The following is a 21263-nucleotide window of genomic DNA, read 5'->3' as shown; positions in this document are numbered from 1 at the left end:
GAGGACAGTTCAGTGTCACTGAGGGCAGAGTTGATGGCTGAAGGAAGCAAAAGAAGAGAGATGTGGCCTGAAAAACTAGTTTGGGGGGGGCTGGAGAACGGAGCAGTTCTTAAAAGAAACAGGGGCCTTCGTGCAATGTCAACCGGGCTGCACACTTGGCAGTAAACATCTGCTGCCGCTAGCGAAGGCAAGGGAATTTGGCCCTCAAAAACTGGGTGTCCTGTTGTATGTTCCGTGCTGGATTTTCTTTACATTGGTGGAGGTCAGTGCCGCAGGAACTCCCTGAAAGCTATGAAGAACAACAGCTTTTCATCAGCTTGTGAGAAAGATGTGGAAGATTGGCAATACTGGTCAGGCGCCAGTGTACCTTGACATGTTGCTCGCAGGGCGTGAGAAAGGCTCCAAACAAGTTTGCATGAGGTTGAAGGTCAATGAGAAGACTTAGTGTTATGCCATATCTCGCATAATTAACTGCCCTCCAGAGGTGATGGATGAATGGTGGCCATAATCATTGCTCTCTGTTGTGCTGCAGCTGCTGTGGGTGGCGGTGCGCTTCTTCCTGCTCTCCACCGAGATGAGTGTGCTCATCTTTGGCCTGGCCTTTGGTGGGTGCATGCCAGCCACTCGTGTGAGCACCACTGACTGTTTTTCACGCAGGCCACCTGGACAGCCGCACCAGCATCCAGCGAGTGCTCATGGTCACCTCCTTTGTGGCAGAACTCTACTCGGGCACACAGGTATCTCCTAGACTATAAGAAGCCACCCGATCCCGTTGAGTGTGCCAGGCACAATGTTGAGCTGTTGCTTTGCCGTGCTGCTTAGTGCATGTCGGCCAGCATATTGTGGCAGAAGCAACAACCGTGTTCTAGGCCCACTGGTTTTAGCAAATGTTCCATCATGTGATTGCTGCACCAGTGGTGCCAAGCTGCACTAAGAAGTGAAAAGGGCTACATTTCGGCAAAGATTGCATTATTTGCGCCAAGCCTGCACCTTCCCTTATAGAAGTTTTAATAATTATTCTGTTGGTTTACTTTGTTGGGAATAGACTTTTTTCGACATGCAACTGAATAACATGCATGATTTTTGTCTTTTGGGGTAAAAATTTTCGCCATCTCCCACTTAAGGGAACCATGTGGGGATGCGAAGGAGCGCATGGGTCGACTTAAAGTTCCGTTCATCACGGGCGCCTTGCCCGATGTTAACGTGTCCTTGCATGTGGAGCACACCATGAATTCACTGTAGTTGCTGTTGCTGTTACTCGTCACGAACTCTTGTTGGAGCACGCCACGCGGGTTCATCGCGCATCTGCAGAATCTCGTTACCCGACGCCATCACGTGATTGCTGAGAGAGTGTAAGGCGGAGAGGGCCACAGCGTCTTACCCAGCTCCTTACACAGGCCCGAACGCGCTAGCGCGTGCCAGCACATGTGGTTTTGTCTGCGTTTCGCCAAGCTAGGGCAGCATACCGCAGCTCGGGCCCCTAAAGTGCTCTGCACGTATCATCATCAAGGCAGTCGAATAACTAGACGAAGAAGACTTCTCCTTGGTGCGAGCGCACGCTCAATATGTTACAGATGGCTATGGTAGGTTTTAGAAAGCGGACGGTCGCCAATGGAACTACGGACAAAGCCCAGCACAATTCGCATCTAAAAAAATCGCCAGGTCTGCGCGGAACACGCAGCACAGTCACAGCGAAAGCTGGAAGAGCAGCCTATCGACTCTCTTGGGGCAACTAATACAAGCATACATGCAAGGTACCCACTATGCCATAAATCATCGTATCTTTCATGAAGTAGGGAAGCACCCAATATGCCATTATTCGTCATTCTGCAGATAAGCGAGGTACCCGCTACCCATCTGTAAGTCATTATGTGCACTTTGTTGTGTTGTGGCTGATTACGATGAATTATGGCTGAACCTTTCGTAATGGGTTGGAAGCAATGAACGACCCTGTCACTCGTTGTGCAATCCACATTGTGTGACGCCTGGTTGTTATTTTACTTTTCTATTACACTTTATCACACACATTAACACGATTGCTTGCCCAACATGTGCGGGAATCGAGCGCGCCCTCCCCTTTGGCGCCTCGTTCCCCACCTAGCGCGTGTGCTGGCCCTGCGCGGCTCGAGCGCCGGGAACCTCAGTTAATCGGCAGTATGGTGACCACGGCGGCAGCGCCAGGCCTCTTTGTCTGGTGCGAGCCATGTGACGGCTTCCCGGCGCGTGTGCATGCGTCCGCACATGTCTCAACATGCTCACACCATCCCGCTAGCCTACGTCACGGCGCGGCGCCTGTTCTCATTGGCCACCAGTGACAACCCCCTTCCCCCTTGAGCTCGCTTCTGTCTGGCGCTGGCTTGCCCACGTGAGATGCTCTCAGGCCCGCGCAAGAGGTTGACGCGCTGCTCTAGCAGGTGGCTTCTTGTTCGTGTGCTCGACTGCTGCCCTTTGTGTGATAGTCGTAGCACCGCTGGCAAGCGTACTCGATCGGTCTTGCGGAGTTCCCTTTACGGTCTGCAAGCCCGTGACTGCCGTACTGTGCTGCATCTTGGGTTAATAAACCTGTGTTGTTTGTGAACATCCTGCCTCGAGTGCCTTTTCTGCGCCGTGCCGGAGTCGACGAAACCGGCCGTAGCGTCTTTACCCCACTGCCGTTGTGACCTGATAACAGCTTTCGCTGTAAAAGAAGGCAGGTAGCATTTAACATATGTGTGGTGGGAGGGTTCGAGCCTAGGCGGCCGAGGAGGCAGGCTGAAGCCCGAGGGCTGCGGAGTAAAACATACGCTCCAAGTCCCCAGCAGAAGTGCCCCTGTTTATTGACAGTACACCCTTTATATACTACATGCTGTAGAGGGCGCCTCATATTTGACTTGGCACTCGCGCCCTCTACATCCCCCCTTTTGGGATAGTAACAGAAAGCAACCCCTTGCTCTCAGGTAAGCAACCTAATGACAAATGTCTCTGGCACGCTCTACAAGTTCAGCCGCACCGGTGGCCTAACACAACGTCCAGACCGAGTGCACACAACCGACCCAGGTGGTCTTGAGGGAGTAAGTGCCCTGGGTGTTGGACTGCTGCACACAGGCTCTGGGCGAGTTGGAGTCTGTGGCAGGCCTTCTTATCCTTGTGTCCTTGGGCTGGAGCTGCCGAGGTCTAGGCCCCCTGATGACGGAGACTGCTGCGGAACCAGATGTCTCCGGTTGCGGATGAGAGCACCTGCATCCGTCTGGACCTCGTAGGAGTGTGGACGCTGCGCTGGGCTAAGAACAGTGCCAGCACAATCTGTGTCGTGAATCCACACTCTCTCTCCCTCCTCCAGGGGCCGCAAATCTTGTGCAGCATGTCGACGGTCAAAATCTTGATGCTGGCGACGTCGTTGGGCAGTGTCACGCCAGTGGAAGTCGGCAGCGTTAGGCGGTTCTGGAAGCAACGCGGCTGTTGGGACCGGAAGGCGAGTCCTGAGTCTGCGCCCCGTGAGCAGCTGAGCAGGGCTGTACCCGGTCACGCCAGGTGCACTGTGGTATGCCAAGAGGGCCAAGTGCTAGTCCGGAGACTTCTTGAACAGTTCCTTAACCGTCCGCACCATACACTCGACTTCCCAATTAGACTGCGGGTACCTGGGACTGCTGGTGACGTGGGAGAAGCCGTAGCTCTGGGCGAAGACGTGGAATTCTGCCGACGAAAATTGAGGCCCGTTATCGCTGTCGAGGGTCTCTGGGATCCCATGCCTTGCGAAGACACTTTTGATGATGGAAATCACCGCTGTGGACATCGTCGAGCAAAGGGACAGCACTTCTGGGTACCTCGAGTAGTAATCTACGAGGAGAAGGTAGTCGGCTCCTTCATGATGAAAGATGTCCACCCCGACTCGCTCCCAGGGACGGCTAGGCGTCACAGTTGGCAGCAGTGGCTCTGCTCGCTGGACCCGCATGGTGGCACAGTGTTGGGACAGTTCTCCACCATGCTCTTGATCTGGCTCCCCATGGTCGGCCACCACACAGCTCCCCTGGCGATGGCACGGCAGCGGTTCACTCAGAGGTGTCCGTCATGGATGTGGGAGAGGATGTGCTTCCGCAGAGAAGCGGGCACGAGCAGGCGTCCACCGCAGAGGAGAAGGCCGTCACTGATACTGAATTTGGCCCGATGAGCCCAGAACTGAGCCATGCTGAGAGGCAGATTCTTTCCAAGGCCACCCTTGCTCACAGTACAACTTGAGCTGCGCGCACTCCCCATCTGCAGCCTGGTGAGCTCGGAAGTCGTCGAGGAGGACTGCAAATGTGGGAGGGATAGCACGGAGTGCTTCTTGAACGTACAGCTCCACCTTATCAACAGCTGGAGTCGCTGGGAGCAGGACGACTGGGTCTCTTGAGAGTGCATCGGCAGTGGCCAGCTGTTTCCCAGGAATGTACTTGACGTCAAATTGGTATTGGAGAAGGCGGATGCGGAAGCGCTGGATTTGTGGTGGCATGAGATCGAGATCTGCGGTTCCTAGGAGATTTACTAACGGCTTATGGTCCGTCTCCAGGGTGTAACGAAGAGCCCGAAGAAACTCGACAAATCGGTTGATGGCCCAGGTGGCAGCCAGTGCCTCTTTTTCGATTTGGCTGTACCTCCGTTCCGTTTCAGTCAGCGCTCGAGAGGCATATGCAACTGGTCGGCGCTCCCCTGATGGCTGGTCTTGAAGAAGAACTGCACCCAACCCAAAGGAACTGGCATCTGCGGAGACTGTCGTCAACAGTGCAGGGTTATACCTTGCGAGGCAGATGTCAGAGGACAGCATGCTCTTGAGCTTTTCAAATGCTGAAGCTTGCGCTGGTCCCCATGTCCAGGCTACAGTCTTGTTCAGGAGACTTCTGATTGGAGCAGTCGTTTGAGAGAGGCCCGAGAGGAAGCGACCGACATAGTTGAGCATACCGAGAAAACGTTGGACACCATGAACGTCCCGAGGAGCTGGCATGCGCTGAATGGCCGCCACTTTGTCTGGATCCGGAGTGATGCCATTGGCACTGACGCCCGACGCCAAGGAACCGCACACCATTGGCACCGACGCCAAGGAACCGCACGCTGGACACGCCGAAAGTGCACTTGGCAGCGTTGAGGGTGACCCCCGCTTGTTGGAGGCGACCGAGGACTGCCTGGAAACATCGGTCGTGTTCTTCTGTGGTGCGGTCAAACACGAGAATGTCGTCCATAAGGATAACAACACCGGCCAACCCTTTCAGCAGGCGAGACATCTGACGCTGAAAGTATTCCGGGGCCGATGTTATGCCGAATGGGAGGCGGCAGTAGCAATACCTGCCAAACGGTGCGATGAAAGTCGTACACTTCTGGGAGTCACGCGCCAGGCGTACTTGGTGGAAGCCTGAAGTTGCGTCCAACTTCGAAAAAATGCGTGCGTCACTGAGAAGCCCGAGGGTTTGGTCGACGGTCGGGAGTACGTGGCATTCATGCAGAACGACTTGGTTGAGTTTTGTCAAATCAACGCACAGGCGGTAACCCCTCGCTGACTTCGGGACGATGACAAGTCCCGCGCACCAGTCAGTCGGTTCGTCGACGCACCAGATCACGCCCTCCTGCTTCATCTTGTCGAGTTCCTTTTTGACTACGTCTCGTAGCGGTATCAGGATACGTCGGGCTGTGCTGAGTGCAAACGGTACTGCTTCAGGCTTGATACGTATCGTGTACTCTTCCGGAAACGTTCCCAGGCCGGTGAAAAGGGCTGGAGGGACTTCACGAGGGACTTCACGAGGTGGTGCTTCTGGCAGGGTTGGTGTGACGGCGCCGACAAACTCGACGACCCCAAGGGCAACGATAGCGGGATAGCCCAGAAGTGGGTGCTTTTGTCCCGCGACGACGTAAAGGCACTCGTTGACTTGCCTGCCCCTTGTTGGGTAACAGGTGTCTCAGCTTGCGACTGCTTCTGTGCAGAGCTGATAGACGAAGCGATCAAGGCGACGGTGAGCTAAGGCAAAGTTTATGTACATATTGCCAGACCCACTTCATGTCTTGTTTTGATGTATTTGGCCGACTGCTGTCGACGAAGACAGCAGTCGGCCTTTGCAGGGTGAAACTGTTTATTTGGCCGAACTTGTGGCCAGAAAAATGAGAACTAGAACTACAGCAATACATGCTGTACAATGATAGCGGCGAACAGGGCATCGTCCGTCGGTCAACTGACAAGCGGTCAAGCGCGTCGGCTTTTATACAGGCGCTATCGAACTTTCCAGCAATATCGCTGGTGGCGGCGTTATCTCTCGACAAAGCTGGAACATTCGCGTGCGGGGCGCAATCTTAACAAAACGATCTACTATAATCGGGAAGCTTCTCGAACACTGCTTCGCGGACAGCATCGAGCGTTGATAACCATCCCTGCCGGTCAAACCCGAATACATTAAAACAAGACAAGAAGTGGGCATGGCATTGCCCCCCCCTCTGAAAAAGCATCGTACCGATGCTTGTTAAAGAACATAGAAGAGAAAAAAAGGCAAGTGCATACACAAATAAATTACAATAACAAAGGAAAAAATAGAGTCCCCAGGTTCACTAACGTGCAAAAAACAGCTTAAGGCGCACGACATGGACGACTTCAGGTCGTGCGCGGCGTCGCTGGGAGTTCGTAATGCCGTCCGGGATGACCTCGTAGTCAAGAGCGCCGAGGCGTTGAAGAACCTTGTATGGCCCGAAGTATCGCCGAAGGAATTTTTCGCTAAGCCCACGTCGCCGTATCGGCGTCCAGACCCAAACACTGTCGCCGGGCTGGTATTCCGCGAAGCGTCCTCGAAGATTGTAGCGACGGCTGTCGGTTTGCTGCTGGGTCTTGATGCGCAGGCGGGCGAGCTGTCGAGCTTCTTCGGCACGTTGTAAGTAAGCGGCGGCGTCGAGATTTTCTTCGTCGGTGACGTTTGGTAGCATGGCGTCGAGCGTTGTCGCCAGGCTCCTTCCGTAGACCAACTTGTACGGCGCCATCTGCATCGTTTCTTGGACGGCCGTGTTGTAAGTGAAGGTCACGTACAGAAGGACGGTGTCCCACGTCTTGTGCTCAACGTCGACGTACATGGCCAGCATGTCGACGATGGTACATATAAACAGAGGCGTTACATGTTCGGCACTGGGGCCGACAGCTTATTGGGCTCGCACAGCGGTGTGACGACGACCCGAGATTTCTTCGCTCGCTGTCTCTCTCTCTCCGTGCAGCTTGGTTCTTTTATAGCCCTGGGCGATCGCTTGCATCAGCCAGGAGTTCGAAGCCTCCAATCAGGAACCGCCGTTGGTCGCTGGCTCGAACCGGATCCGCGGATGAGTGGGCTTGCTGCTCATTGCGGGAGAGATTTCCGTCGGTTGTGTCAGACGCAGCACCGGAGTTGCCGGGGATTGCGTAAGACTCCCGCCTCGTTGCATCAGCGGGTGTTGACGCTGGTTGCATCAGACGTTCTACCAGCTTGAATGCCTTGTCAAAGCAAGGAAGTTTGGGTTGGGAGCCCTGGCATAACAGCACCCCCGCCGCCAGACAATGCGCCAGAAAGACCAGCTGCTTCCACGTGGCTCGGATGCCAAGCGCGCTCGTTCGCCAGGTCCATCCAGGTTCACCTCCAGGGCCATGGGGACATTTGGCTCCACGCTTCGTTCCGTGAACAGATCCCAGTCGCCAGGCCGGATCCCAGCTCCACTGGCTTGTCGCCAGGATGCGTCGACTTGCTTTGCTCGTTTCTTCTGACGATCTTTGGTATCAGCACTGGTTGATCGTTCTGCAACTTGTCAAGAACAGTCCGACAACAGAAAACACACGACACAAGCAAGTGCCCTCGGTCACCCGACAGAACACCAGACCTTAATAGAATATATTCCTAACTACGTTAGCCCTAAGAAGGCCCTTATCTCAGACTTGGTGGTTGGTCGTGGATAGTTCACGACGGCAGCTACCTTGATCTCTGAAGGTCGACGCCGGCCACGCCCCACAGCGTGTCCCAGGTAAGACACCTCGCCGCACCCTAGGTGACATTTAGCAGGTTTCGCTGTAAGACCCGCTTCTTTCAACTTGTTCAGCACAACTCTTAAATGTTCGACATGTTCTTCCCAGCTGTTCGAGAAGATGGCAACATCGTCGAGATACCGCAGTGCGAACTCGGACAGGCCATTAAGAACGCGGTCCATTAGACCCGAAAAGCAATAAGGCGCATTTTTCAGTCCAAAACTCAGCATAAGTGGACGATACGTTCCAAATGGAGAAACGAACGCGGCGTATCGGCTAGCACGCTCGGTAAGGGGAACCTGCCAATAACCTCGCACGAGGTCTAGCGTGGAAATGTAGTTTGACTTTGACACTGTTTCCACCGTTTCCTCTAGATTTGGTAACGGATAAGTCTAGTCTCGAGTTATGGCGTTAAGGCGCCGATAATCGATGCATGGCCTAGGATCCTTTCCCGGCACTTGAACCAATATTAGAGGAGATTTATAGTCACTCTCGCCCGGTACTATGACTCCCAACTCAAGCATTCTATCGATTTCCTCTTTCATTATCTGCTTCTGCACGGGGGAACATTGATATGGTTTACTACGGATTGGTTCCTCACATGTTAGCTCGATGTCATGCTTAATAACCGTAATTTTTCCGGGACAGCTGGAAAACACGTCTTTAAACTCAGAAACAATCCCTCTCAAGTCCTCCTTCTGGACTTGACTTAACCTTGGCTCCAGGTTCAACTGTTCCAACATCAACTCTGAACCCCTTTCGCTTACATTGCTAGAAGTCAGAATTTCTGCTCCTTCCTCCTCTGAAGCATTCAAAAGCAGATTTACGACCGCCTGACGTTGAACGTACGGTTTCATCAAGTTGCTGTGATAAATTTTGTTAGACCGCTTTCCTGATTTCACTTCGTAGTTGGTATCGGAAAGCTTCAATATGTATTACTTTAGCGGGCCCCTCCCAATGAACCTCCAGCTTGTTCTTCTTGGAAGGCCGCAGCAACATTACCTGATTTCCCACTTCGAAGGTACTTTTTTTGCTGATTTGTCATAGTATTCTTTCGACAATACTTGCGCTGCCTTCATGTGGCTCTCCACAAGATCTTTTGTTTTTCCGAGCCTCTGAAGGAGCTCGAGAACATAAGCAAATACATTCGGGTCCTCATCATATCCCTCCCAGGATTCGCGTAGCATTCACAAAGGTGTTCTTAAGCTCCGGCCATATACAAGCTCTGCGGGACTAAAGCCAGTGCTCTCATGAGGAGCAGACCTCAAAGCAAACATAGCGGGAGGAATACATGCTTCCCAGTCGCATTTGTGCTCATAACAAAGAGCTCTCAGTATACGTTTCAGAACTGAATGCATACGCTTTACCGGATTAGATTGTGGGTGATGGATCAAGCTGTGCACCACCTTGATTCCGCATTTATCCAAAAAGGTAGAGGTAAGGCAACTGGTGAAGACGCTGCCATTGTCGCATTGAATTTCGAAAGGAAATACGACACGCGCGTATATAGAGAGCAGAGCGTCTGCGACGTGAGGAGAATTGAGCTCCCTAGGAGGTACCGCTTCTGGAAATTTTGTTGCTACACAGAGGGCAGTCAGGATGTATCGACAACCTTGCCTCGACTCCAGCAATGGCTCTACAATGTTGATAACTAGGCGCCGAAAAGGTTCTAACTGGCACAAGCTTCATGGGTGCCTTCAGGGTTGCCACTGTCTTTCGAGTAAATGTCGCCAAACGACAAGCAGAAAGTCGCCATTTTTTTTGACATATTTTGCCAAAAAATTCGCCATTCTATATATGTGTGGCATAACTAGTAATAAAAATTTCCACTTACGTATAGCCCCGTAAAATACAGCACCATCCAAAACCCTTAAATTATATTGACGTTTCTCAATGCCAGTCGTATCGCCCGCTTCACCAAGGGAGTGCATGGTGCTGCTTCTCCTACTAGCCTCAAGATGTGCGTGGTGGCGCAAGCGTGAATGAATGAAGCGCTCATGATATCCTTCCATATCTGTCCGCTCGTTTCAAAGGTAAAAGTGTGTTAAACCTTGGGTGAAAACCGTGAAAGCGTTGTTTGTAGATAGCTTTACGCACCCTTAAATGAATTAAAAGGATTAAAAGGTTTATTGAAGGTAACACGACAGAATCTTACAGGAACCGTTCATTAGTGAGTCTTACACCTTTTCAGTGTGAACTAATATGACACCGGATGCCTCCGACCCTTTCTTATAGTCACTTATATCTACACGCGTCAATCCGATGCGTTAATAATGAACAGGTAGAGAATGTAAAATGTTATATAGCCATTGTTTTCATTGCACACGCTCACCGAGAAGAGTGGAAAATGCCTCAATAAATCTTTTTTATTGCACAAATAGCCGCGTATCCGTCTCTCTTCGCTATTCCAAAATAGTCTTTACGAGCTGAATTGGGGGTACTGCAACAGTGAATAAGTCGCCAAGCTATTCAGAAAAGTTGGAGCTTTCACGGAACAAATGGTCGGAACACGCGGCCAACCCGTCGTCCAGCCCCTTCAGAAGCGAAACTTTAGAGAAGCCGCCTCGCGGTATGCAAGGCAGCCCTCTGACTTACATTTTGCTAGAATGTCGCTGGGGGATGTTCCAGTACCTCCTGCATCTAGATGAATGGAGGAGATACGAGTTACAGGACGGACATACCGAATGACGCGTACTGTGCACATTCTACTCGTGGGTCTAAAACCAAGAAAAAATACAGAGAATGTTGCCGCTCATTTGTTGGGAAGACACTGAGCTTTGCATGCATAACTCAGTGGAGACCTAAGCCGAACATCGCCAAAAATTCGCCATGTCGCCATTCATAATTTTACGTCGCCACGGGCCTCTCATATTCGCCAATTTGGCGAAAAGTTGCCACCATTGGCAACCCTGGGTGCCTTCCACTTGTCCGTGGATTTCCCCACCCTCTGACAAGTGTCGCAAGAGCGCGCAAAGTCTTCGGTATCTTTCCAGCATTTTGGCCAGTAAAACTCAAGGGAAATCCTAGCCTTGGTCTTTTTCAAGCCGAGATGCCCTGCCCACGCGTTTTCGTGCGCAAGTTCCAATAGCTGGCCGCGATACTTTTGCGGTATCAAGAGTTGCTCATACTTGCGACCTTGTACATCTGTGTAGCTACGATACAATAGCCCAGATTTCTCATAAAAAGAAACATTCTTTTTCTTTACTCCCAATTTTACGCTTTCCATTAGCGCTTTTATCGAGATGTCTTCACGCTGCTCTCGAATGAGCGTCGCTCTATCAACCCTCGACAGCTCACACCAACTTTCAGCTACAGGCTTGAGCGTATTGCCCGCCTCGCCCAACGGCGCCACTTCGGTTTCTCCGCCAACGCAGACGATGCTACCCGCTGCATCTGCAGGCAGCTCGAGTAACCCACCCGGAGAGTTTTCTGTCCGAGGCTCGCTCGACTCGCTGCCAAGGTCACGCAGCTCGGCCGCATTTGCAGGTGGTGTTGTACTACATGGAACGACATCAAGTTCCTGTGAGAGCTTCCGCACTTGCGATCGTGTGAGGGCCATGTACGCAACGCTGGGAAAGAACAATTTACCCTGCCCTTTGAGAAGCTGCTCCGAGTTGTTCGAAAAAAGATAAGGAAAACAATCTGGAAGAGCAGCAGACACAGCCGCTTCGGTGTGAAGCTTACCAAAAGAGCCTTCAATGATCACCATAGCGATCGGTAAGCAAGTGCTCTGCTCCTCGGCGACTTGCCTGATCCATGCGCATTCTCCTGTCAAGTCATTCGGAGACACTAATGAAGGATGGACAACGTCCATAGTTGCCGCTGAGTCTCGGAAGTGCCCGACACGTTTTCCCATTGACACTAATCTCCTGAATATATGGTTCTAACAACCGCATGTTCTTTTCTGATTCACGGATCGTTGCGAAAGCAACCTTTTGTTTACAATTTACCGCAATGTGCCCTTCTTTTTTGCAATTGTAACAGATTAGCGGCTTCTGTGACTCAAACACCCGTGTAGTATCAGTGCGCTCTTTGGGAAGCTCACTCGACTTCTGCGCTTCCGCTTGCCCATCCCTCACAGTCTCCTTGGTAAAATACGTGTCTTTTCTGAAATTACGGTGCAGAGCAGGTTTCCGGTCATCAGGTTTTTTTGAAAAGCCCTCTTTTCTCTCAGCTTTTTCAACACGCACGGCCCTACTGTGCAAGTTTCTACGAGTGTAGTACTCTTCAGCTAACTCAGCTGCCTTGTTTAGCTGTACTTCTCCAAGCTTATCCTAACGAGAACGGATAACTGGGCTAGTTTGTGGGAACTCATGTTAAGGCAGGTAGCGCAAAGAGACACGGACACAAGCGAAGAATAAGTGCACAGGACAAGCGCTTGTCCTGTGCACTTATTCTTCGCTTGTGTCCGTGTCTCTTTGCGCTACCTGCCTTAACATAAGCTTATCCTGCAGCCAAAGCTTGACATCATCCTCGATACAGCAGTAGAATTGCTCCAATGCTATGCACTCCACCACTTTATCGCGATCGTCATAGACATCTCCGCCCTTGAGCCATTCAATTAAATCGGCCTTAAGACGAAACGCGAAGTCAGCGAGTGAGTCATTACTCCTTTTTGGATACCAGAACCTTTGCCGGAAAGCCTCGGGTGACAATTTATATCTTCTCAAGAGAGCCTCCTTAACCTCGTCATAGCTCTCTAACGCCTCCCTCGACAAACACATTATCACGTCGGATACTTCTCCGGGAAGCAGAGCTAACAGGTTCTGTGCCCAAAGAGACCGCTCGATGCCATTTCTATCGCAGACGTGTTCGAACTTTACGAGATACTTCGCCATGTCCTCGCCTACTACGAACGGTGGCAGTTGGTCCCGAATTCTATGTCCACTAGCCTGAACCGTTGCAGAAGCTACGCTGGGCACTTGCGAACACTGACGGAGCGCCAATTCTATTCTTTTCATCTCGAGGCACTCATGTCTTTCAGCATCCTCGCGCTCGCGGCGTTCTCTCCTTTCCGCCTCTTCACGCTCACGAAGTTCTCGTCTTTCGGCCTCTTCACGCTCACGAAGTTCTCGTCTTGCAGCCTCCTCGCGGCATTCTTTGATATCCGTCCAGGCCTCATAGACTTCCTCAGCCGTTACTCCCTCCTTCTGCATGATCTCAAGGATCGCTTGTTTTTGCTTCGCACGGCCCAGAGTAAGGCAGAGTTTTTCACAAATTTCGATGAGTTCCTTCACTTTAAGGTTCTTCATTGTTCACACTAGCCTCTTGCTATTTGTCCTCGTTAGAATCTACTTGCCGTATCCCCTATAAGTCTACTAGAAAGACACGCAAGCAATTCTCAACCTGCCGTGTTTACACTCTCCGGATTAACTTTGGTTTCAAAGCGCTCCGACTTGGCTCGAAACAATCAAAGCTCACTCCAATGCTTCACACAACCTACTCTAAACTACGATAACCTGTGCTAGAGAAGTCTGGTGAACTGAAGGGAAAACATCAGGCACTCACCGCATTGAGGTAGCTGACGCCGGCCGATCCCGCAGCTGCCATCCACTGTTGGGTAACAGGTGTCTCAGCTTGCAACTGCTTCTGCGCAGAGCTGATAGACGAAGCGATCAAGGCAACGGTGAGCTAAGGCAAAGTTTATCTACATATAAACAGAGGCGTTACATATTCGGCGCTGGGGCGGACAGCTTATTGGGCTCGCACAGCGGTGCGACGACGACCCGAGATTTCTTCGCTCGCTGTCTCTCTCTCTCCGCGCAGCTTGGTTCTTTTATAGGAAAGGCAGTTTCTTAGTGCTGTTGTAGACGAGGACACAAAGGAAGAGACACTAGACACAAAGGAAGTGACCTGTTTTTAGCAAAGTTTGATCGTGCCTTGTCCCTACGCTTAGTGTCACGTAGAACCTGCTTGAATATCTTCAGATATGTAGATGATTTTATTGTGTTCGTTGACTGCCCTGTGGAGCTTTTCCAACATGAATGCGATGACATCGTATCGATTATGCGTAAATGTTTTCAACCCCTTGTTTTGACTATCAAAACGCCTGTTGACGGAACCCTAAGGTTCCTAGATGTATCTTTTTTGTTCAAAGATCAGCGCACCTGTTGGTGTTACGCACCCAGGGCGAATAAGGCGCTTTTACCATTTCATTCCTGCCTTTCCAAACTGATAAAGCGTGGTATCACCAAGTTATGTTTTAATAATGCACTCGATAAGTCATGTTGCCATCTGATGCAAAGCAGCTTCAATGAGCAAGTGTCGCGACTTTTGACATCCGGTTTTCCCACTGATTTGTTAGTATCGGTAGCTGAAGGTGTACTGCGGCACCTAAAAGCTAGTCGTGCCGTAAGTAGCACCAACGTAAGTCCTCCTGTTGACAAACGCAATGTAGCTGTAATTCCGTATATCCACCAGATATCGTACAACTTAAAGAAAATAGCGGCTCGGGACAATGTTCAGGTTGTTTTCACAGCGCCTGAGAAACTCTTAAGTTTGTGTAAAAAAACTAATCCAACGAAGACTAAAGACAAGTGCGGTAAGAACCACAAGAGAAAGTTTGTTGAGTGCAAATCAGGTGTTGTTTATCGCATTCCGTTATCCTGCCAGCGCTTTTATATCGGACAAACAGGAAGGTGCGTGAACGATCGTCTTCGAGAGCACCACTATAAATGCAATAAGACGCCCGCAGATGGTTTTCTGGCAATACATTGCCAAGAATGCGCGTGTGTGCCATTGTTAGACAAAACTGTCATTGTTAGAAATAGCAACTGCGAAGTCACCCGATTGATAGTAGAAAGTGAGCAGATTGACTATTACGGTAGCTCTTGTATCAGCAAGACTTCGCTAACGCTGTCTGAGAAAGAAATTAGTTTCCTGCGCAAACCGTAAACATTTATCTATTGTGTGATTCCGCTGCAGTGTTTTTTGTTCATTCGTCCGGTTTTGTCTGCTTCCTGTATCTCACGAAGGTCACATGGTTTTGTGACGTGTAAGTGAAGGCAATTTTGTTCGAAGCGATCAAGGAATAAACTTCATTGTTGTGAGTAGCGCCCATGTGTCTAGTGTCTCTTCCTTTGTGTCCTCGTCTACAACAGCGCTAAGAAACTGCCTTTCCATTATGCACCAACAAGCCCACATCGCTACGCTCGTAGGTTCTTTTATAGCCCTGGGCGATCGCTCGCATCAGCCAGGAGCTCGAAGCCTCCAATCAGGAACCGCCGTTGGTCGCTGGCTCGAACCGGATCCGCGGATGAGAGGGCTTGCCGCACGTTGCGGGAGAGATTTCCGTCAGTTGCATCAGACACAGCACCGGAGTTGCCATAGATTGCATAAGACTCGCGCCTCATTGCATCAGCTGGTGTTGACGCTGGTTGCGTCAGACTCCCGCCTCGTTGCATCAGCGGGTGTTGACGCTGGTTGCATCAGACGTTCTGCCAGCTTGAATGCCTTGTTGAAGCAAGGAAGTTTGGGTTGGGAGCCCTGGCATAACACCCTCCAAGACAGCGCCCCGTCGAAGGTGCCGAGAAGCTTCAGGGCTTGTTTCCGGGTCCGAAAAGGTCTTCACTGCACGGCTTATCGAGGACGGCTGGGCATCCGGGAAACGTGCGCGGAACCACCGTGACATCGGCACCAGAGTCCACATTGAAGATGAGAGGGTGCCCGTTGACTGGCACCTCAACGTACCGCCCGTTGCGAGCCACCGCCGCGACGGAGTGGAGCTCCACGGATCCGAGGCGCTTCTTTGAGCGACATACCACCTCGAAGTGGCCTCGCTTTTTGCAGTGGTTACAGACCGATTTGGCCGCTGGACAGTCAGACCGTTGGTGATACTCGTGACTGCAAAATTGGCGCTGCCCACTTAGGCCTAGGGCGCTTTTCAAAGCCTTGCCGGCTCTGTTGCTCGTGTGCGAACCAGGAGAGTGTTTCGGCAGCGCGTTGAAGAAGTCACGTGGTACACAGAGCTGCGCCGCGCGCGGCGGTCGCGGTTGCCTAGGCGACGAAAACCCGGCCATGGCGGCACTCCGACCGTCGTTGGATTGTGTGGCAGTGCCATGTTTCCTTTTGCATGACTGCCAAGTCTCCCGGATTTTGAACGTTTCTCCCGGTTGTACGGGTCATAGGAAAATCTCCCGGAAATCTAGTTTTGCCCCGCGCGTCCAGTGCATTGCACGCCCCGTGCGTCACGGTGACGCGAGGTGGGACGTTTCGCGTACAGATGCGCTACACGCAATTTAAAAATTTATCCTACATGTGTTATAGGTTATATCAGCCGTTAATATTTCGTAGATGATGCGTTTGTGTACACAAAAATCTATCCCACAAGTTATCTCGCCTTAAAAATTTTGTGTCACTACTGCTTTAAGTGGAGAGCCCAGCACTTAAAAGGGTAGCCGTTACCGATGTCTGTCGAGATAGCGTGTTCACCAGCGCTTGCGACCGTCCCCGTCTCAACGGTGCCCCTTATGGTCCCTTGCCCGACGAAATAACTGGTAAGCAAGCGACGACAGGCCTCACACGCGGAGCGATGTTATCGCATGTGCCCTTCGCGCGACGGTGACGGCCGGGTCGTTTCATCTCTGCTTCAACCGCGTTCGTCCCTAGCGCTAGCGCGCATTTACTCGCACGTGAAACAGACTATGCGTAAGCGATGTTATCGGTTTGGACTCTTTACAGGTCAGCGGCGACCGCAAAATCCCGCTGACAGTGTCCATATAATTGCTATCGCAGTACCCCCCCCCCCCCCCCGCGGTCGGCATACTTCATCATCACCCCAGTGCATGCTTTTGTACATTGCACAGTGCATGCTTTTGTACTGCTTTGTTCACACAGAATTTATTCTTGCAGCAACAACAAAATGAAGCAATATTAGGGCTGCTAAATCAAGGTGTGCGGCCTGAGGTAGGGGGCACTCTTGCAAGCTCAGTGTGAGCAGTTCGGCCGCATTAGAACTCCACAATTAAAGCACGATATGCAACACGAACTGACGGTCGAATGTCAAAGGCAAGCATGCACGTTAGCAATAAACAAAGATAATGAAGATGTGCGTCTATCCTAGCCTCTCCTAACTCCATCGCACTGTATGTGTTAGTATTCAGGGAACACCAAGCCCAGCTTTTTACTCTGCCGAAATAACATAACACTACCGCAGAAGGGGAGCGCATACTATCGATACAATGGCCGGAGCCACCGCGTCTCGCCGGTCTCGCTCGCCTGGTCAACGGCCAGACCCCCGCCGACTCCGTGCGTGCAGGCAGAGGGCAGCACAGCCGCACAGCGACGTGTACCACGTGACTTCTTCAACGCGCTGCAGAAATACTCTCCCGTGCGAACCATGCAAACCGTCGGGCCGGTCACGTGACGCAAAGTCGGCAAGGTTGCCAGAGTCCCGTCTGTTGCATCGTCCGCTTGCACGCTGCGCGAAGTCGCCGTGTCCACGTGAGCTGCCGTCAGCGGTTGCCCAGCGGTGAGGGACAGGCGTTGTTTCTCGCATTCGGTGTCTTCGTGCTGACGAGCTTGCACGAGTGCGTCGTCCAGGGAAAGGCTCGGAGTGCGGCACAGCTTGTCTGAAAGGTGAGAATCTGCCAAACCGACGACGAAACGGTCGTGAACAAGACGCTCTTCAACGGCAGGTGACAGGTAGTTACTCTTGCATTCCATGTTCCGAAGGGCCGTGAAGAAACTGTCGACAGTTTCACCTGGTTCTTGGGTCCGCGTATGAAACCAAGAGCTCCCGTACACCTCGTTTACGCGGTGCACGAAGTAGCTTGTGAGCCGCTGCGTGACTTCCGCGTAGGACTTGTACGCTTCTTTGTCGGACATAGTGAACTGAGGACGATGCGTGCACGAGGACCCATACAGTAGAGGAGGGTCAAACCCTAGTCTCGTTCGGGGCTGCGTGCATGCCGGTGGCGAAGGCATAGTCCTCAAATTGCTGTAACCAGGGCAGCCACTTGCTAGCATCGTCGAACGAGAACGGAGCCGCACTCTGAAGACCGGCGGCAGCGAAAGCAGGAACTGGAGCATCTTTGTTATCCATGTCGAGTGGCGGGAACCAGGGATCCCACTTCTGACACCATGTGGTGGGAGGGTTCGAGCCGAGGCGGCCGAGGAGGCAGGCTGAAGCCCGAGGGCCGTGGAGTAAAACGCTCTGAGTCCCCAGCAGAAGTACCCCTGTTTATTGACAGTACACCCTTTATATACTACATCCTATAGAGGGCGCCTCATATTTGACTTGGCACTCCGCGCCCTCTACAATATGTAGTTAACTTGCCACGGTAACTTTTAGTGGTCGTGGGAGCATACAGGTGAAAGCTGTGAGGGTAAAAATATTTTAAAAGACAATAACTACATGCTCACCAGAGAATACTATTGGAACAAGGTAATGTTGATCATTGAGTACATTGCAGTTGGTGTTTTTTGGTGGCTGTCATAATATCCATTAGCACTCAACGCCTTACCCAGCTACATGGATACGGTATCGTACAAGATGACTTCAGCATTGAAGCGTGCGCCCTGCCAAAAATAGCATCACGGTCACTTTGCGGAGCAAGAGCACTTGTGGAACATTCTCTTTGTACACATCGCTGGCAGTTTCTAAAACGCATGAGCTAGCAGCTTGCACACAGCTTGATGAGCTGATCCAGATGGCGAGGAAAGTGGAACTTGCCGTGTATTGACGAAGGTGCAAGTTATAAAACATAATTGCTTTGTTCAAAACTTCAAATTTGTACATGCAAGAGTCGACCCAGCAGTCTAATACACATCTAGAATCAATTCAGCCAGTCGTAGATGGTAAGGCTTTCGGCAAGGGTAGCCCCTGCCACGCAAACTAAACTAGGCTATACTGGGGAATTATGTTAAGGGTAAAATAAAAAAGAAATCACTTTTTTTTTTACTTTGCAATATGAGGAGTGTATTCCTTTGTGCATATTTGTGCATATTTTCCATATTCGTGCTTTTCTTAGAAAGTCTTTTTGTGGCTGAAAACCATTTCTGAAAGTAGTGAGTGAGCACGCACCGCAGGACAAGCCCCTCATATTTGCTCCGGGCTTTGTGTCCATTAATAAAACACAAAAATACTACCTGTACGAAGGCCATAATGCTTGTCTGGAGTCAGCTATACGTGGGAAATTGTCGGGTAACTTTTGCATACCTGATTTTTCACCTCAGGCAATCGAAAGACTCTGTGTGCCTTTTTATTTGCATTTGTTCTTCGGAACACATGTATTCAAACACATTTAGCTCGTAGCTTCATTACACCTTGTGTCTGTTGTGCCTGTCGATAAGTTGAGATGCTAAGGGTGAAGAAGGTCTTCAGCGAGCGTAAATTTCATGACAACCAATTACAGTTCTCTTGTAAATGCGAATACGTGCTGGTGACGTATTGAGGTGCCGAACACTGAACCAACAAGCTTTTAATTATGGAACCTCTCGGCCTTTTTAGTGTCCTTTGAGGAGAATTGTGTGTAGGTTGCAGAGTTGTATGTAACTCGTTACAAGTAATCAGTTACATTTTCTTGTAATTGATTACCAGTAATCAATTACTTTTTAACAGCAAAGCTGCTGTAGCTCACCATAGTTTGTGCAGTGTGACCAGAAAACTCCTCAAATGGTTATGTGCCACAGGAATTGGGCAAGCCCCACTAACCGTGTACAGCAGGTTCGAGTGTCAAACACGTGAAAAAGAGAGGAGAAAAACAGTGAAATAAGGGGCATAGAGACAGGTAGAGAGACAGACAGGAGAAAACAGAGAGCAAGACAGAAAGAGAGTGGAGGGAAGAAAGAAGTAAAGATAGATATGAAAAGGACAGACAGTTAAACCTGGATATAACGAAATTGACAAATTCCCGAAGAAATTCGTTACAAACAGGTTTTTGTTATATCTATTTCAGCACGAAAAGTCAGAAAAGAAATGCACAAATTAAACCAAAAGGGGAACTGAAGGCAGAGCTCACCCAAAACATTTATTTAGTGGGGAAAAACTGCGTTATTTTGCTCTGTTGCTTGTTCGTGAGGGATGGCAATACTGAACATTCGTAGGACATCAAAACAATGCTGCTCTGTCATCGTCTAGCTATGGTCTCCGAGATTGGCTCCGGTAACGTGCCGCCGCATTGCCGGAGCTAAACACTGAGATCACGGTCTAGCGAACCCGCAGCACGGCGCAAGACGGCAAAGCGCCTAACGAGTCGACCTCCGAGTTGTTGTCGTCACCGTGGTCTCGGTAGCGATGACACAGTTGCATTAAAAAAAAAAGAAATCACAAAGCTGCACTTCGTCAAGGGCTGCCCCATGGGCACGCAGTGAAACCACGCACACGCAGACAGTATCGAAAACGAAGAGCAAACGACACAGATACCACGGAATGTTCAGAAGAGCACTCTCGATATGCAGCGCATACTTGAAGCGCGACTGCATAACGACACAGAGCAATTATTTTGTTTTTTTAGTGGCGTCACCTGGTGCACATTAACGACGTGCAGTTCAGAGACTTATGCAACAGTTGAAGAGTGGCGCTGCCAACGCAAAAGCTTTTTTTTTTTTAAATCCGGCACAGTTAGCGTGGCAGCACCCGCGAGCAGCTGCATGATGTTTGAAGGGAGGGGTAGAAGGGCACACCCACAGGGCCTAGCGTGTCCCCCCTTGGGATCCTCAGAATCACTGCTACACGCACAAACAAGCGCTCTCTCTCTCTCCACACAGTCACTGAGACTGAGCGCGCCACGCGTGCCGCCGCCCCTTCGCACTTCATTGGTGGCAGGGCAACCGCAGAAGATGCATGCAGCTCCTGCTCGTGCCAAAATGACAAAATGCAGGGCAAAATCCCTAGGTTTTTGGCGGCGAAAATTTGTTATGTCAAGGGTGTCTCCCGCTGCCACTTTTTTACATAGAGGTCACAAATACATGTGGTTCTATGGAGTAATGGCGGGGGAAAAAAAAACTTCGTAATATCGAGGAATTCATTGTATGGAGGTTTGTTATAGCCAGGTTTAACTGTACAAGAAACAGAGAGAAACAAGGAAGGCCATCCAGCTGCACTCTTCCTTCTGGCTTGGCACCACAAGTGTGAAGCTGCCATAACATTTTTTTAATCAAGTTGTAACCAGTCTTCTATGACAGTTCTTGTCCCGAAAAATCTGCGACCGTTCTGTAGGGACCCATCGCCCTTTCAGATGGGGGATCCCTACAGAGCCTATTTTCTTCACCTTTTCCTTGGCCTTACCTGCAATGCCTTACCCAAGCATCAGCAAAAGCCAAGTGCAGCGCTTCATAGAGGACATGGACACCA

At 50.8% G+C, this 21263-nt stretch overlaps 1 protein-coding gene and 1 pseudogene across 5 annotated transcripts in view; one reads left to right on the top strand and one right to left on the bottom strand.

The window, feature by feature from the left end:
• Nucleotides 1–21263, top strand: part of LOC119372696 (transmembrane protein adipocyte-associated 1 homolog) — a 119276-nt gene that overhangs the window by 38360 nt on the left and 59653 nt on the right. For all 5 annotated transcript variants that reach the window (XM_037643147.1, XM_037643146.1, XM_037643148.1 and 2 more), the window contains exons 5-6: nt 533–605; nt 658–737. In XM_037643147.1, coding sequence (XP_037499075.1) covers nt 533–605; nt 658–737 — 153 coding nt within the window. The remainder of the gene's footprint in view (nt 1–532; nt 606–657; nt 738–21263) is intronic.
• Nucleotides 2980–3586, bottom strand: LOC125760074 (uncharacterized; annotated as a pseudogene).

This window comes from Rhipicephalus sanguineus, chromosome 10 (assembly GCF_013339695.2).
Source record: "Rhipicephalus sanguineus isolate Rsan-2018 chromosome 10, BIME_Rsan_1.4, whole genome shotgun sequence".
NCBI classification, from domain to species: domain Eukaryota; kingdom Metazoa; phylum Arthropoda; class Arachnida; order Ixodida; family Ixodidae; genus Rhipicephalus; species Rhipicephalus sanguineus.
This window is presented reverse-complemented; position numbering and strand designations above follow the sequence as displayed.